Source organism: Ipomoea triloba, chromosome 6 (assembly GCF_003576645.1).
Source record: "Ipomoea triloba cultivar NCNSP0323 chromosome 6, ASM357664v1".
Classification (NCBI taxonomy): domain Eukaryota; kingdom Viridiplantae; phylum Streptophyta; class Magnoliopsida; order Solanales; family Convolvulaceae; genus Ipomoea; species Ipomoea triloba.
Window position 1 is genome coordinate 20,287,025 of NC_044921.1, and position 15,081 is coordinate 20,302,105.

Here is a 15,081-nt window from a genome sequence, read left to right on the forward strand (position 1 = left end):
AAAAAAAAAAAAAAAAAAAAAAAAAGCGTCGAAATGAGGCAAACTAGCCTTTGTTCTGGAGGGAAAACTGTTACTCCCCGGTGGCCAGGTCTTATCTTCCCTGAACGAGGCCACTGAAAACTTGACTATTCCCCGCGAGTGTTGCTTCCCACTCCACCGATGACAAGAGGATCTGTGAAAGCGATATCACCACTTGCTTCATGTCCGGTCGTAGAATTGGGTCGTCGTCTACACATTGCCTTGCTAGCGTAGCGAGCTACAAAGCGAAGAGACAAACCGACTTAGCTAATTATGTATGTATCGATGGAGGAGCTTGATTTGTCTCAATCAATAAAACGGACATTTTTTAACAGATATTGTAACAGAGTCAATAGTACTCAAAAAAATAAAACGGACATTTTTTAAATAGGAATTGTTGGTCAATGAGTTTTACCTTGAAAAGACAATCGTGAGGGTACAAGTCCATCAAATTGGAATCAACGCATTCCTTCAAGGCAGACATACTCGTGGAGTCGGGGGAATTTTTGAGAGCTGCTAGCATCTGCAATTATCAATGGCAATAAATGAGCGGTCTAACAGAGCACGAGATACCCTCTGATACACACGCCTTTGTAACTTTTAGGCATTTCAGCAGTCTAACACTTCTATAGGAGGGGACCGATTAATCTGTTCAAGTAGCGGGACTTACAATGGATACCAACGAGCGCCTTTCAGTGTTTTTAACAGCAGTGCCGCCTTCAGTTCGAGTAACAGCCTCTTTCCCTGAAATTATCTCGAAAAGAACAACTCCAAATGCATAGACGTCACTCTTAGTTGTTGCCAGGCCATCCCGTAAGTATCTGCAAATAGCCAGATAAAAGTAATAAGAACGGACAACGTTGAATGTCCTATTCCGAGTTATTGTATACCGTTGCTTTGTTCACTCACTCTGGAGCAACATAACCGTATGTTCCAACAACTCTCGTGACCGAAGCTTCTCCGTCATTAGTTATCCCCACAAGTTTTGACAAACCGAAATCTGAAATCTGTTACGAGTCGGGAGTTAGTTAAATTGGAATGGAAGACTGAGAACAAAAGCCAACGGAGAGGAATGGCTAGAACCTTTGCTTTAAAGGAGCCATCAAGCACGATGTTACTCGTCTTTATATCACGATGCACATAGTGAGGCTTGGTGTGCTCGTGAATATATTCCAAACCTCTGGCAGCATCGAGGGCAATCTGAATCCTCATGATCCAGGAGAGTGATGTATGACCTGCACGGATCAATATGCAAATATTGTATAGCTCGGGTGGATTTCTTTTTAGTTTGTGTTCTTAGATATGTGTTTCAAAAATAAAATTTGGAACTTCGATTCAGGCATAAATGCGAGAGAGATGAATTGCACCTTTATTCTGAGGATCGTGCAAGTGGCTTCTAAGAGAACCCTTCTGGGCGTATTCATAAATAAGGAACAGTTCATCATTGCTGGCTGCATAACCGATCAATTCTACCTTGACATATTCAAACCAAAAAAGGAGTCAACAGTCTGAAAAGTGTCATACATGCCACCATCAAGCTCGAAACATAACAGCAATTGGTATAAATAGAAAATTCAACATGCCTTACCAGGTTTGTATGATGCACTTTGCACAGAAGTTTCATCTCTGCCATAAACTCTTTCGTTTTAGTGGCGGTCATTCTTTTGATTGTAACCTCCTGGATTTTTTATCCCCCCGTCAGACATACCAAAAATAAGAAATAAAAATTAATGTACCAATATTGGCAAAGGATAGAACAGTGACCTGATCACGAAGGAGGCCATAATACACAGAACCATATGTTCCATTTCCAAGAAGATTGGCGTCTGAGAAGCCATCAGTCGAAGAAAAAATTTCTTCATATGTAAAAACCAGAGGTTTCTCCATATCAAAGACATCGGTCCCTATCACTGTAAGAAGAAAACACAGCAAGCTATCACATCCACGGCAGAGTAAAGAGCAAACACTGCAATAATGCTACAAGGACTAATCAAAGATTAACAAATTAGAAGTGCATAAGACAATTGGAACAAGTTTTAGTACTTTCAACACATCAAATTCACATTTAAGAACTACACTTTCATCAAAATCCAAACCTTTGGGAATATTGTTCATTTGTCGGTTACTAGGCTCCGCATTAGGCTCTTTCCAGTCCCCCAATTTACAGCAGATGGAACGTCCCGAGGCACAACATAAACTTGTATTTCGGAGAATTTGGAACTTGTGAGAATTACTTTTCTGATTAGAATCTGCAGCATGACTCTCAAAGTCTCGGGAAAAACAGTTGGATGATCTGAAGGAAACCAGAGCCACAATAATTATGACAATAAGAGCAAGACCAACACCTAAACCCCCGATTATCCACCGATATGGAACATGACGCTTATGATCTGTCTGGATTCCTGCAGGCAAAATTGACATGGTAGCCATTCATGTAAACAGAAAGGAATACTTCTAGAATGCATCAATTGCAGCAAGTGTAATAATATCAATAAGAAAGCATAAACTTAGTCTATTGCTTCTTGAATATTAGTTTTCGCAAGAAGGTTATCACATGAACTTTTTTCATACAATTATTAGATTAGAATAAATCTCTTAATAAAATGCAATGTGGATGTTATGACTATACAAATATGATCTGTGTTAAGACTTAATAAAAACAAAATTATAATTTTGGGTTATTTTACTATTTCTTTTATAAAAAAGAACCAATTCGTTTTTAAAAGTGGACTTATCTACTATATACCTATATATCTCTGTTTTTCCTTTTATTTTCTGGTACAACATCAAGATAGGAAATACTAGATATAGTAGAGCACATGTCTTAATATCCCTTGAATTATTTATATTGATAATTGGCATGAAGAAAATTTTGCAAGGTTGTCAATAATTGATTTATGGACTAACATATTGTTGCTAATGAAGGGATCAAGCATACCCGTAATATCAGCATCAGATGGTGCTGGAACAGGAGCTGGAAGAGTGTCATTTTTCACAGGATATGGTTCACCAGGAACTGAAAAATCAACAAGAAAGACGATTAAATGAGAGTAAAAGTTAATGTTTATCTCTCTTCTTAATCTAGCTTATTGGTGTACCCAAAGAAATGAGAAAACAAGTTAATGTTTTGATAATGAGAATTCATTTTTCAGTGACAAAGGTTAATCAGGTACTAAGCCAGAGACAAACTATTGTGCCTGGTCTATATCTGTGTAAGGGGAAAATAACGTCTTGGTAAGATATTAGGACAAATTCTATTTACGTAAATTTAAAATATCCTCTACAACCCTTTAGCCTCAATTTAGATGACAGCTTTTGACAATTTTTATCTAGTTGAAAGCAAAATTATGTATCCAACATTCCAAATAATGTTCACTTGAAAGAAAATTTTATTGGCAAATATTCCTGAAGTAAATAAGGGAAGATTGTCAAGAATCCTCATATTTCCCATTCAGATAAATTTTGTGTCCTAATCGCTAGGCAGACTGATTATGCTTGTGTGCTGTATGTACGTAGTTGCGCAAGACTGATTATCACTCGGGTACTTCACCGATTAATCATTAACCACAGGATTTCATATCAAAAATTGTCTTTACAACTCTGCAATGAATGCATGAATTATGATCAAATTTATCCTATTAGTAGTCAAACAGCCCAGCACTGCAATAATTCAAGAAGCGGTTCTAGAGCAAAGGCCCTAACACTATACCATTGCATATTCTATCTCTATTCAACAATCACACACTGAATAAACTGCCCCACCAACCAAAATCCCCAAAAGTCTAGGAGTTCACTTGCCACAACCAAACACAAATTAGCCAACTAACCCAAACTGAATTCAGAAAACCAATTAACAACATCAAATTTAGAAAAGAACAAATACCATAGAGAAATTTTTAGTAAAATCCTAGCAATACCTGAATTCAATGGTATGTAGTATAATGCACCAGCAGTGAAATTATCAGGATTTTGAATCCCATTGACAGACTCAATATTATCCATGCTAACCCCAAACCTACTAGCTAGAGACTCCACAGAATCCCCATCTTCCATCACATAGCTCATCAAGTAATTCCAGAGCCCACTTGAGCACCCACACATAAGCTTGAGAGAAACCACTGCCCCTTTCTTGGCCTCTCTGGTAAAATTAGTGGGAAAATAGGCCAACCCATCATAGGCATCAATCACCAAATCATACACAGATCCATTGCTCTCCCTAACTGTGAAAGTGGTGTTGGTTAAGTACTGGTTATTACCCGGAGCACAAGAACAGTTCTTCCTAATGAACACATAATCCCTGCCATTACCCTCCACAGTGATGTCATGTGGCAACACATCAAACATGCTCTGGATCACAGGGAGAGTCTCATCCGGGCCGGGCTTGAAGGCCAAGAAGGAGCTGCAGAGGCGCCCCGGGTCCGAACAGTTGAGGGGGTTGGGGTACGAAGAACACAAAGGGGCAGCTCCCAACACAAACAACCCAAACAAAACAATCAAGATTCCAGCTTTGTGCCTCATGGTTTCAGAAAAAGCTTGAATCTTTGGCGAATTTAGCCCAATGGGTCAAACTGAAATCAATCAAGGAGGCACATGAAATCAAATTCAGAGAGAATCGGCTCAAATAAGCTTCGCTAGCTGGAAGGGGGGTATAGAGGAGGAAGGAGAAAGGGAGCAGAGCATGTTTGGTTGAGGGGTTGGTTAATAGAGTTCCATTTTGGTGAAAACAGAGGCAGAGTCAGTGAGTCCTCTTGCTGACCCATGACTGGCAGCTGACACCACTGTAAAAAAGGAGATAGCGACTGCCATTTGAGTTGTGCGTGAGATACAACAACATGAATCATCTCCACATTTTTTTTTGAGTTAATTTCAGCAATGGTTTCTAAAATTAGTCCCCAACTTTTAATTTGGACAATTTAGGTCCCTTTGGCTTTCAAATTCTTTCCAATGTTGGTCCTTTCGTCAAATTTTGGTTAAGTTGAGGTTAAATGAAGGGGTAAAATTGTCCGTTCACATATTTAATGTATTATTACTCGTATTTCTCATATCCTATACGCTGTATATATGAATATAATCTCAGTCAAAGTCTCAATCGAAGCTATATAATCCCATTCGATGTATCTTTGACTGATATTATATTAATATATATATCGTATAGGACAGAAGAAATACGAGTGTACAAGTGAACGGGCAATTTTTACCCCTTCATTTGACCTCAATTTAACCAAAATTTGACGAAAGGACCAACATTGAAAAAAATTTGAAAGTCAAGGGATCTAAATTGTCCAAATTAAAAGTCGAGTACTAATTTTGGAAAATCAACATAGTCGGAGGACCATTGTTGGAATTAACTCTTTTTTTTTATATGTCCTCTTGTTGTTAATGTTAATAATATCAGTATATCACTCCGTTTGAAGCAAATACACTATTATTGTTGTTGCATGCTCTTTAATTGCATGTCTAAATTTATTGAGAATTAGGTAGATTCCATGTTCCATCACATTCATAGCCAAATAATGTTAACAATAGATTCAATTCAAAAGTCAAAATGAATGATTAAATAGGTGAAGTATAACTAGCTTTGTTGGTTTGAGTGGTGTCAGTCACCAAAATCAGCACTTGTCTCTTAATTGGGCGGGCCACTAAACAGTAAATACTGATTCTTCTGTCTCTTCAAAATAAATGAATAGGTATATTAATATAATTATTGACCGTACATACTACAACGTGTATGATACCTTATAGTATCAAGCATTGGAGATCAGAAGAACTGTGGAGTGACTTGCAATTTACCTCATTCAACTGTTTTAAGAATAGGATGATTTAATGTCAATTTTAAAAAGATAATTATTATAGTACTCCGACACTCCGTATTATTATTTAAAAAATTTATAATTATGAGAGAGTAATTTATAAATATTTGGAAAATGATGGGTGTGAGAATATAATGGGAAATGAGCTTTTCACAGACTGGCAACGGAGGACGGTATCGGGAAAAGGAAAACACCGTTGGCGTTGGCGAAGGCGGCGAGTCCTGAAGAGAAGAGAATCACAGTTTATTGACCACCCATGCTACAATTTGGCCCAAATATCTCTAATAACATCGCCGATTTTTTGCTGCGACGCCAATTGTTTTACTTTTTAGAGTTTTGAATCGCCCAATAAGTAAAATAATGGTTGACTTATGATCAACATAGGAATAACCGACACTGACTTGTGTTTGGAGTTTGGACTTTGGAGGCGGTTATCTTCTACACTCTTCACCACTATAAGACATACTGTGACCTAGCATAGACGCCATTAAAAGCATTAATCCAAGAATCTTAAGAAGCCCCTACAATCAAGCTAAGTTCTCCTCAAAAAAACTCAACATTAATTACCAACTAAAATCTAAGTAAGATCCAGCTTAATTCATATTTTATTCTCCACAAATATATACAAGTTGGACATTTCATTCGCACCACATCTCACAATTACGCTTGTGCAATAATTTCTTTAATAGTCTCAAAAACTGTCTAAAATTACACATGTACCAAATATTTTTTTTAAATAGTGAATTTTGATTTAGAACTATCGAAAAATGATATTATTTCACATTATGTTTTTCACGCAAAAATTTATTGTGTTTATTTATTTTTTCAAAATTTATTATTATTATTAAAACGATATAAAAATAATAATTAAATAACAACTATAATAATGATATAACATTATGTTGAAAAGTAAGGAAAATGTTTTCCATATATATCTATAGAAATTAGACAAACTTTGTTCCTCCTTAATGTGACTATTGTTGTGTGATTAGTTTTTTTTTTTTTTTTAATTTCAACTTATTACAAATCCTTACATTAAGAGTGACAAAAAATAGAGTGTGTTTGTTAGTTTGTATAGGCATTTAGTATTGTCCTAAAATTAAAAGAGTATCTAGCGGTGGCGAAGCACCGAAGCGTAGACGTTACTCGTTAGCATGGAAAAAATTGGGGTAGCTTTGACCATGCAAAACAGTCATTAAGCATCACCGAATGGTACTTAACAAATATCAAGCATATCAAACATCAAATGCAACTACTTTGTACCAAGTATGTCGTATGTACATTGCTTTCGCAGAAAATAAAATATTGAGATTCCATATTCAAGAATTTGCAGGCACATATACAAACCATATATGTACATATGCAATATCATGCTTATTTGGACAATATAATATAATGGAAAGACAATCATGCATATCGTTCATTGATGAGTATGGTAGCAATTCGTGTTGATAACGTGTTATAATCTGACATTTTGATTAGCTCAATTCTCACGTGATAATTGCACAATAATCGTCTGTAGATATGTATATAAGATAATAAACTATAAAGAGGTAGAGTCAATGAAAGAACACAATGTAGAACTCAAGAACATTAAATCATTAAGATTATTCTTTCATTAGGTCTTTAATATGAATATATATACAATCATACAACCTTTAATTTCTTTAATTAACATAAACAAAAGAGTAAATACAAAGTAAATAGAGAGTCCCATGATTTAATGATGATCAATACAATATTTATAATCAGACTGAATAAATCATTACCCAAATGCTTATATATCAAAATTTTAAAAAGAGATCGACAGCCATAATGAAGACGCAAATAAAACCCCCGTACTTTTAGATCGACAACGTGGGACCTGTTGGGCACATGTGACGAATGAAAAATCGCTGGAAGGTGTTCAAGCCATGTGGGCATGTCAACCAAATATTTTTGCGTTAAATCTATGCTTTATCAGCTAATAAAAAAACACTATAAAACAAATCATCCCTAAAAGGGTTTTCGGTTCGTTGATATGAGCAAAGAAAACTACCTTTTGTCTTAAGAATATAATCACATGATAATTCCATCAATCATGCATCCATCTTCTATTTACATCACACCACATAATGCCCAAAATCAAATTTGTTGACTCGAAAATAACCCTAACACCCTCCATTCAAATGGTAGAACTGGAGTTATTCATAATTACTTTTGCAAAAATCCCCGCCTAGGCACTAGGCGCTCTTAGACCGAGGCGAATTGCTCCCTAGGCGTCCGTCTAGCGCCTAACTCGGCCGACTGGGTTGAATTGGTGATCGACTGGGCCGAATTTGGCCGAGTTAACTCGTCCAACTCGGCAGAGTTAGCCGAGTTAACTCGAGCGACTCAACCTTGTTAATTTTATTATTATATTTATATATATTTAAATTTATTTATTTATATAAATAAGAGAAGTAATATATATATATATATATATATATATATATATATATATATATATATATATATATATAATATGACATACAACCGCACACATAATTAATTTTTTGTTTTTATAGGTCGTCGCCTAGGTACCGCCTAGCGCCTACTGCAACCATGTAATCATAATAATCATAAGTTTTTTTTTATTTTTATAACTAGAGCAGAAGTTTTCAGTTATGATACACTTAGCAAAACATTCTTTTGTGAGAACCTGAAACCTCTAATTAAACTGAAAAAGATCCACGCCATCTCATTCACACTTTTATGTGAACACCCATAGTGAGCACTCAGCCACCCACACTTGGTGGGGCTGGGTGAGTTTCAAAAAAGTCTACCCGATGCGAGTCGATTGGAGAAAGTATATATAAACTGGGTCGGGACGTTGGGTGATGGATATAGCTCTCTCTGATCCACGCTCGACCCATTGCTTGTCATCTCTATAGCTACTCATATTTTAAGATGAATGGAGTATTAAATATTTATTATTATTCTAAAATATGTAAAAATTAAATACTAAATTTTCATCAAATTTGGGCTACCTACTCTAAAAGAAAAATAACCAAATTGTTGTCATTGACACAAGGTAGGCCCCACAACAGTTGGATATTGTCTGGGATACTTCTATTTGTAAAAGATTGCATGTCCCTTATTGCGTACGTAAAACGTAGTTGTGACAAATTAAAGTACACATTAATCAGAGCTAACGTTTTTAATGGTTCGTTATTGACTTCTCATTTCTATAGGTGAGGTTACTTATCATTTCGGGCAAACAAATATATTTTTGAAACCGTAATTTTACACTATATTCTTTTAATTTCATATTTTAAACTATACATTTATACTCACAAAAAGTCCATCACAAAGCTAAAATTTCAATATTTGTGATAGGAATCAAATCTAAACCATACAATTGAAAGGAAGTTTGAAGTGAGACTTTTCTCCTACTAGACCAATGCTTTGAAGACTCGTAAACAACCAATATATGTAAAAAAAAAAAAAAAGTTATTATTAGTATCTAAAAATGTGAAAACTGTGAGATAAACCTGTAAGAGAGAGAAATTTTTTTTTTAATCTTATGAAATATTACTATTTTTTTCCCCCTTTTTGGTAGTTTATAAACAAGTGGTTTTTTTTTATTGACATAAAGCGAAAATTATACGGAAAATTTATGGTGTGAAAATAACAAATATTTTTCTAGGATACAAGTCATACAACTACTTGTTTTCTTTTATGGTAAACAAAAGATTTTTTAAGTACATATCCAGAAAAATAAGAAATACTACCAAAACTTTGTAAATTATTGATACAAATTTGTGGCACTATATATGCAGAAAATTTGGAGCCTCAAATGTACCTTTCCAAAGAAAAAAAAAATTATTTATTTCTTGTTTTACAAAGTTTGAAAATAAAGTTCAAGAGCCAATAATTGTTTGGATCCCAAAATGGGTGGCTAAGTAGTTAGAGTGAGATTATCTTACTAAAAGGTTATGAGTTTGATTTTTGCCAACACCTTTTTTGTCTAACATGCCACATATGATCTCTCTAGTGCAATTTAACTCTTCTGCATAATTTGTAACATTTACTTAGTACATATCATCAAATAGTGACTATGAATTTTTCTCGAGACGAGGAAAAAAAAAAAAACAACAACAACAACAACAACAGCACAGAGGCACTAGTCAGCCATTTGCGAACAAGTTATTTACCATTAGAATCTGTAATGAAATGCATGTCACTATCCGGAAATTTAAGCTTGGGTTGGGCCATTCTGGGCTACATTATATTGATCCAAATAGCACCTAATTAAATGTAGGTTTTGGGATTAATGGGCCGTTTCCAGCCCAATGGTAAACCAAGTTTTCTTGATAAAGAGTGTCTGTGTTTCTTTTCTATTTTTTGGTACCCACAAATATAATCGGAATCAAAATCAAAAAATATATATAAAGTTTATATTCTATTTCATTGAATTTACAATGAAGAGATGAATGAAATCAAGCATTTTGGGCATAAAAGGCCCGATTTGAATTCTATATCGAGTCCCATAAATTGTATAAACTTGATTAAAATCAAGTGTTACAATTTTACAAAATGAAACGAAACCAAGCCTTTTGGTTATAAATGACTTGATTCATACTCGATCAGTATTCCACGACCAACTAGTTACACGAAGGAGACCAAAATCAAATGATGTCATAAGTACTAGGATTACGATCTAACTAATGATATATGTTTGCATTATATACATGTTATGTTTATCCAGATTAATGTTATGGGGAGTTGGCTGGGAATGTCGGGCATGCCGATGGAGAGTGGAAGTGGTTAGGATGTGATGGCGACTTGGCCATCGAAGCAGCACTGCCGCATGTTTTGAATTTTAGTATGATAAATCCATGATGCCGGTCCACTCACCCAGTGCAATCCTAACTTCTGCTGTACTTAACATTGTGGTTTTACACTTTTAATTGGGAATACTATTTTTACTCTTAAATTATATATATTTGTTTAAGGGCTTAGCGTATTAATGGATATATTATAAATGGAGCGGGCCAATCCGAGAAGATGAAGCCAGGGGCCGCAAGCAGGTCCAAAACCCAAGGTTGAGTCCCGTGCTTAATCCGGGGACCATCTCGGCCAAGGGCCTTTGCCGATGGCCTCTACTAGAAGCCTCGGCAAGAGGCCCCTCAGCTCAAGGCCTTGGCCTAGGGGCTTCGATTGGTCATAACGCAGATCTGGTTGTGGTGCGGGGGCAGTCAAAGCGGTTCGTCCCCTGACTTGATATCAAGACTGAAGGCGGCAATGTGAGATTCGACTACATTAATGGAATAAAGTCTAGGAACTAGGGTCTAATCGGTACCACAGTTCAATTTTGGTTTTGGAAAATGGCGAACTAGTTCCAGTTTGAACCCCTTTTTTTTGAGTAATTTTTTTTAAATATTTTTAAAATAATTTAAATTCAATAATTATTTTTATCATTTTAAAAATTTTCATTCTATTTTATTTTAAAATTGGTATATAAAATATTTAAAAATAATTGTTATACTTAAACTTTAAATTATTATTTAAAAATTAAAACTTTAATTAAATAATAGTTAAACTTTAAACTTTTATCTTTTTTAAGTTTATGATATTATAGAACTAGAACCGTTTCTAAGATTTTAGTTTCGGTTCAATTCGAACCGAACCGTGGGATATCTCATATCTTGCTATGATCTCCATCCAATTGGGTCAGGCTTTCTAGGGCCTGCCTTTGGCACTTGTCTCGAAGCTTGTTGAAGATAAGTGGGGTGGTTTGCACATTACAGAAGTCTATATAGTGTAGTAGCTAATTTTCAGGGTCTTTCCCACTATTGTTTAAAAAGATAAAATAGAATGGATTAATACTATTATTGTTTTTTTTTCCTTTGGGATATATACAGGATGAAAGAGTAATTAATTAACACAAAAAATATGTGCTTGTGTCATACTTTTGGCTTGCTTGGGATAACGTAGGACCAACCACTTGGTGTTTGCATACGTGGGTTGTCTGCTATATATATATATGGGTGTACTACTTTAATTTGGTGAGATTTAATATTCTTTTTTTTTTTCACTCATTATATTCATGCATGTCATATACCAAATTAAAGCCATTGCTTTTCTCATACTTTTATATCTCTTTTCTTCACTTCACTTATTGTCGGCCTCCATCACCATCCTTACAAGATAAAGAGCAAACTTGCTTGTCGATCTCATCCATTCTCATACATAATAAGTTAAGTTAATGGCATTGCATGAATCACCTATTTGGGCATACTTTTTAGGGTTAGACTCTGGATTAACTCATTCGAATGTTAGGTAGTTGGTAACAGGTTGAAGGAATATAAGAGAGTTCTATTCAAGAAAAAGATAATGATGTCCAAATGAAGACATTACAACAATTTATAAGTGTAACGAACTTATTTTTTTGAGACGTCATTAAGTGCCCTGCAATCACTATCACAAATCAAGGAGGACATGCATGATACATCAGTAAGGGGTCCAAAAGAGGCAAAGAACCATCCACCTGTCACGTTGTAATTAAAATTCTCACATTGAAGCACAAAGAAAAAGAGAAAACTCAAGACTCTCTAATGTTTTCCAATATTGAAAAATATTACTCGGACCAAGTTTTACTCCATATTTCTACTCCTTCACTTAAAATTTTAATGTTGACATTTTTTTAGACTCACAAAATAAGATAATTTATCATATCTTGCTACATTCAATAAAAGTGAGAAGAAGAGATCGGTGTAGTAGAACTCATCCAATTGATGTAGGGCTCGTTTGGTTATCAGCGGTTAGCGGTTAGCGGTAGCGGATGGTGTTAGCGGTTATCAAATAGCGGATTGTATTAGCGGGTTTGACCAGCCGATTGTATTAGCGGTTTGTAAAAAGATGTTTGGTAAAATTAGCGGTTTAAATTAGCGGTTAACATGTAAAATGACCAAAAGGGTATACATATTTTTCATAATAATAATAATAATAATGATTTTTTTAGGATAAATAATAATAATAATAATAATAAATAAATAAATAAATAAATAAATAAATAAATAAATAAAAAACTAAAAAAAAAAAATAGAACATAAGGGGAGCCAGTTTGGCTCCCCTTTAGTTTGCCACTTTTCCCAAATTAAACATAACATTATTATGGCTTGGCTAACTGGCGCACGGTTCAATTTTTTATTTTATTTTTTTAATATACAAGGGTATTTTGGGGAAAGAGAAACCTTCCCCCAAAAGGCCAAGTGAAAACGTTGCACATTGCAGCGTTTTCATTTTCAGCGGTTTGGAGCAAACCGCTGCTCCAAACCGCTGTTAACCAAACACTTTCTTTAGCGGTTTGACCTGGTCAAATCGCTAAAGTTGGTCAAAACCGCCAAAATTTGGCGAAACGCTATTAACCAAACACACCGTAGTCCCATATTGGATGATGAGAAAGCAAATGTGAGCCTTAAAGTGTCAAGGCTCTTTTTATAAAGGAGCCTTGAGCCTCATAAAAATAAGTTGCAGTTTTTTAAAAAATGTTTATTTGGTGAGGGAATTTTGGAGATTTTCTCTAAAATGTTATCTTGAATTGAAATGTTGCTTAGAGCAACGTGTGTATAGTATAAGTATATACAAAATTATTTTTTAAAAATATTTTATAGGAATTTGAATCCACTATGATTTAACAGTCTAACATGATTCATTTCATGATAATAATAAACATAAGAAGGAAGATAAATAATTACAAATAATCTTAATGGAATAATATTAAAAATCATATATTATTATATTATAATGAGACAAATTAAAACATACCCAAATTTTATGAGGTTATAATATGATAGAGTGAAAATAAAGTTGATCCTGTAGCATAACTCTATAAAATCAACACATAATAATGATGATGGTAATTGTGAAAGTTAAGAGGGCAGGCATGCATGCAGCTTCTAAGAAACCTAGCTTAGCTCATTAGCTCATAATAATAATATTTATTAATTAGTAAATGTAATCGTCCATAACTTGCCTTTTGTGATATGATGCATTGTATCCGATCCGTCTGGGCTGCTGTGATCTTCCATAGAAATTAGAAAAGGATAACCTTAAAACGATTCTGGCGTCCAAAGGATTATATTATATTATATAGTTTTAATTATAAAAATGGTGGAAAGCTATGATTAGTGCCGCATAGGAAGTCCAATTCCACTTTATTTCGATGATGACGCTTTTTTTTTTCTTTTTTTTTTTTTTAATTGATGGAATTAATTAGTGAAGATAGATTATTTATAGTGAATCATCATTCCATCACGCCTACCCATTGTAGCTACCTTCTTCCACGCCTTCATTCTACATTTTTAGACTCTACAATTCTAGATGCCCTAAACCTATATATGCTGCGCTATTTCCCTTACCTTTTTCATTTTTTTAATTAAAAAAGCACACATAAGGCTAACATTGGGGGAAAGTTGTGGCCCAATCGTATTTTTATACGAGTGGTTAGGATATTTGCATTCCTCGTATTTTTTGTGATCCATTAACAAAATCCTTGAAATATTTTTAAAAACAGAGATATTACAATATTTTTTAAAAAATAATACAAATTATATTAACCTACTATATTTTTATTTTTATTTTCTTGATAAAATCATAATTGGAGACTTACATGTCCTTGTATTTTATGAATTTTAATGATTTTATTAGTGGATGACCAAATTAAAAATAGCTATTCTACAATAATACTATGACCAAATGAGGATGTTCTAAAAAAGACTAAAAATATATTGTCACCTATAAATCTAGGACTAAAAGAGGAATTAATTCTATAATTAAACACAAGGTTATATTTATATGGTTATGCTTATAAGTAATTATTGATTGGTAAACTCCAAATACACTCAATTTTGAGAAGAAGAGTGTCTTTCTTGTTTAAAGTATAACACGATTGAAAATTCTCAACTATAATTAACATCTCGAAATGAGTGACCACGTTGATGAAACATAACTCTCGTTCTTAAAGGTCACGAGTTTGATTCTTGCCAATTAATAATATCATTATTATATATTAATGAGAAAAGGGATGGAATTAAATTTATATATAAAAAAAAGGAGAATATTTAGGAGGCTAGGAATTAAACTAATGTATGCATGCGCCATACATACACATTATTATTCGCGATGATTAAGGTAGTTTAATCAAGCTAGGATAGGAATTAAGGTGGTGGTGGATGGACCACCTGATTATATTCTTCTGTCCTAATCGATTAGTCATGGATGGCTTGAT

At 34.2% G+C, this 15,081-nt stretch overlaps 1 protein-coding gene across 2 annotated transcripts in view; it reads right to left on the reverse strand.

Annotated features, from left to right (window-relative positions):
• Positions 1-4,744, reverse strand: part of LOC116023239 (lysM domain receptor-like kinase 3) — a 6,103-nt gene extending 1,359 nt beyond the window's left edge. Inside the window, exons 1-11 of one of the 2 annotated variants that reach the window (XM_031264228.1) lie at positions 3,936-4,744; positions 2,957-3,034; positions 2,115-2,420; positions 1,783-1,928; positions 1,607-1,696; positions 1,386-1,491; positions 1,102-1,253; positions 928-1,025; positions 689-839; positions 434-541; positions 26-256 (exon numbers count right to left, since the gene is read on the reverse strand). In XM_031264228.1, coding sequence (XP_031120088.1) covers positions 92-256; positions 434-541; positions 689-839; positions 928-1,025; positions 1,102-1,253; positions 1,386-1,491; positions 1,607-1,696; positions 1,783-1,928; positions 2,115-2,420; positions 2,957-3,034; positions 3,936-4,536 — 2,001 coding nt within the window. In that variant the 5' untranslated portion in view covers positions 4,537-4,744 and the 3' untranslated portion in view covers positions 26-91. Of the gene's footprint in view, positions 1-5; positions 257-433; positions 542-688; positions 840-927; positions 1,026-1,101; positions 1,254-1,385; positions 1,492-1,606; positions 1,697-1,782; positions 1,929-2,114; positions 2,421-2,956; positions 3,035-3,935 lie in introns of both variants that reach the window. The other variant, XM_031264227.1, reaches the window with a different exon arrangement.
• Between the last annotated feature and the right edge of the window lie 10,337 nt (positions 4,745-15,081).